The 3,501-nt window shown below is 45.5% G+C and overlaps 1 protein-coding gene across 1 annotated transcript in view; it reads right to left on the reverse strand.

The window, feature by feature from the left end:
- Positions 1-8: 8 nt before the first annotated feature.
- Positions 9-3,501, reverse strand: part of cacna1aa (calcium channel, voltage-dependent, P/Q type, alpha 1A subunit, a) — a 59,982-nt gene continuing 56,489 nt past the window's right edge. The window contains exons 13-15 of the mRNA XM_014020886.1: positions 2,408-2,624; positions 1,985-2,301; positions 9-810 (exon numbers count right to left, since the gene is read on the reverse strand). Of these exons, the coding sequence (XP_013876340.1) occupies positions 10-810; positions 1,985-2,301; positions 2,408-2,624 (1,335 nt within the window). The 3' untranslated portion in view covers position 9. The remainder of the gene's footprint in view (positions 811-1,984; positions 2,302-2,407; positions 2,625-3,501) is intronic.

Consider the following 3,501-nt stretch of genomic DNA (forward strand, 5'->3'; position numbering starts at 1 on the left):
CCCCAGAGGCTAGCACCAATCGTCGTCCTCTGTGTCACCGTAGGGTTCGTGCAGGCCCTTACGGGAACCCCTCGGATGCCCAGCCGGAGGGGGAACCTTGTGGGGCCCGGTGTGCGGGGGTCCGTGGAGGTGCGTGGACGGCGACGGGGCTCGGTAGCCRTTCGGCAGACGGCGCTGGGCGGCGGGCTGGACCTGGCTCTGCACGGGCCCGGTCAGGGCAGTGGTGGGAGGCGGTGCGTGGTGGACAGTCCTCGGTGAGGTGCGAGTGGGCTGCAGGTGGGGGTTGTTGGYGGGGTGAGGCTGTGGGGGAGGTACCGGGTAGGGGTTATGAGGCTGGGGTTGTGCGGGCGATGGCAGTGGGTGGTTGGCCAGGGCGTGGGGGTGGGGGTTTCCACCCTGCATGGGGCTCGGCTCATAGGCAGGCGGTTCGTGGTGCGGATCGTAATCYTGGTATTCCTGGTTGTAGAAGCAGCCGTCCCCTTCTATAGACCCACCRCCACTGCCCGTGTCTCCCCAGCGAGGCGGCGGGTGATGACCCTGGCGGGGGGTGGCGTGGTGGGCCATTGGGATTCCAGCAGGGGGAGGTCCCTGTCCTTGGAAAGGCTCTGGGGAAAAGTGCCGAGGGACTGGGGCTGGGGGTCTGCTTTGAGGTCCCCCAGGAGGAATAGGTACGGGTTTACGGACTACAGGGGAGTATGTGACATGGGGCCGGGGGGTGGCAGGTGTCTGAGGCAGCTGTCGGCGGCCTCTACGTGGCGTACTGGTCCCAGAGGTTGATGGGACAGGACTTCCGCTGACCGAACTACTGCCCTACACAAAAAGTGAAATAAAGCAAATAAAAAGAACGAACCACAAATTTAACGACAAAACATGTAGAATAATAAAAAGAGGATGGCAAAGACAAGAAGAGCATGAAACAGACAGTGAGAGAGAGAGAGAGACAATGCAAGGAAGAGAAGAAGATCCGAGGAGACAAGAACAAGAATCAGAGCAACAATAAGAAGACAAGCACCAGTTTAATGTTCATGAAACAGCAGCAGAGAGGTGGGGAAACAGGAGCAGGAGATGTGGATAAAAATGGATGGAATTCCAAACAGCACCATACAAAGAGAAGCAACACGTCACGCAAAAAAAGAAAATAAAATAAAAGACGACAGGAGGGGAAAAAAGGTTTAAGTGTTGATTTTCAGGCCAGGGTAAAAACATCAACCAAACACTGAAATAACTGTGTGGAATTTAKTAAATGTATCAAGACATTAAAGTAATACTTAGTAAAATAAAAGACAAAACTTTAACCTGGTAACTTTTTTTCAATGAAAAAATAAGTTACTTGCAAGCTGTTTGTTCAAAATTAAACTTTAAAGGGACAGTTCAGCTCCTCTGAACTATATACAGTATAAAAAAACTTGGAACAATAAGTATCTTACCTGTTGTAGATAGAACTTTGAACAAATTGGCCAATCTACTTTGGTTGTGACCCTGTTTGAACTAGCCATTATCTCATCAATCTGGTCGAATTTAAAACATTTCTCCAAACTGGGGTTGTTTAAAAAGYCATCTACAWCAGGTAAGATAATAATTGTTTATCRGTTTTTCYAGAAATCCTCACTTCAAAASACCTGAATAGCAGTTTTAGGGCATAATCTTTTTGTTCTCTCTTTCAATTTTTTTAATTTGAAATCTTAATTGGGATTRTGTTTAACATTTTATTTTTAGGTAAATAGTTTGAAAAGGGATATCCTGAAAGAGAAACCCAGTGGTGGGACACAACAGAACACAGGTAAGAATAAAACATTTAGACAAATATACATTTTTTATGCATATTTGTTTGGATGTTGGTGATCTGAACAAAGTGAACTCAATAAATAAACATGTTTTTATCAAAACAATTTAAAGCATTTCTTAGTGTTTTGGACAACTATATTTTCTGTTAAACACTATTAGACACAATTTAAATCTCACACTTTATGACCCAGGAGCCCACCTGTCTGTGTGTGATGCACTCGCGGCCCTCACTGGGTGATCGGGACCAGCGCCTGTCCCTCTCTCTGTCCCGGTCGTGCTCTCGGTCCCGGTCGTGGTCCCGGTCGTGCTCTCGGTCCCGGTCRTGCTCTCGGTCCCGGTCGTGCTCTCGGTCCCGGGAGTGCCGGTGTCCGTACTCGCCTCCTCTCTCTGCGATGTAGCGCTCCTTCTCAATGGAGCCGTGGTGATGGTGATGGTGGTGGTGATGCTTACGGTCTTTGGAGCGACCCCGATCCTTCTCTTTCGAAGTGAGGTCACCCGACTGGTCYGGGCCCAGGCCTGATAAGGGAGTTAGGGTGGGGCGGGGTTTAAACACCTGACTGCCCACGACACAACACATTGCACAGCTTCAGGGGATAATCGTGTTTGTTTTTGTTCCTCTCACCTGCGTCAGCCTCGTTGTAGCGACACAGGGACCTCTCAGACGCCCGATGACTCCGGTCCTTTCGRCGGTGTCCGTGTCTGGAAGATCGGCCCTCCTCAGGTATGGCACACTCCATGTTGTAATCATCGACCCCTCCTTTGTCTCTGTGGCCACGCCCCGACCTGCTGTGGCCCAGAGATGAGGCGGACCGTTTCATGGGACTGCTGTCGCTGATGGTCTGAGAAAGAACGAGAAACACCACCACAAGATGAAGGGAGAGCTGTTTATTTATTATTTTGAGTTGTTGTTGCTGTTGAAGCTCTGAGAAAGGAGAATGTGTATCTGTGAATGTGTTGTTTCTTTGCTAACCCTCAACTGAACCTTCSACAAAAATTCAAAAATCACCCATTTCCACAACTAAAAATAAAAGCTCCAAAAATAAAAGTGGAAAACTGCTACGCATTATATCTATAATTTATAGGGCAAGGTTCAGGAAAAAAAAATCAATATTCCAAGACGGCTTCTACTATCAAATATTTTAAATTTTAATAGATCCATTGGGTTTAGAATTAAAAATAAAAACTGCACATGAAAAAAGCAACCTAATTCACCATTCTAATTTTAAAATGCTGAAATAAGATAAAAAATAAAAATCAATGTGGGGGCCACCAAAGGTCACTAGAGGGACATCAGAAAGCTGGAGGGAAGTTTGTTCAAAAGTTGTTTTTTCAGCAGAAATATAATACAGTGTTAAAAACATGTTAGTTAAAACAATTCTTCTGCTAAACAAATGTAATAATTATTGAATAGTGAATAAAATTGAGAAAAAAATTAAAAGTTGATCTTTCTTTACATATTTTGTAGCATTTTACGTGGGTTTTCAAGGGGGTCTATGGCCAGAAGCTAATCCCGTTTGGGGGCCATGGCATGGAAAAGTTTGGGAAACTTCAAATGTATAGGAGGAAAGAAAGAAATAAGAAAAATATCCTTATTTTAAGTTGAACAGAGGAACTTAAATGTAAAAATTTAAATGTTTGTAAAGCATTTAAATAATTGTGATGCAGATTAAAAAGGTAAAAGGAGAAGTTGGTTGTCTAATGATGACAGCCATATAG

This window comes from Austrofundulus limnaeus, unplaced genomic scaffold (assembly GCF_001266775.1).
Source record: "Austrofundulus limnaeus strain Quisiro unplaced genomic scaffold, Austrofundulus_limnaeus-1.0 Scaffold271, whole genome shotgun sequence".
Lineage (NCBI taxonomy): Eukaryota > Metazoa > Chordata > Actinopteri > Cyprinodontiformes > Rivulidae > Austrofundulus > Austrofundulus limnaeus.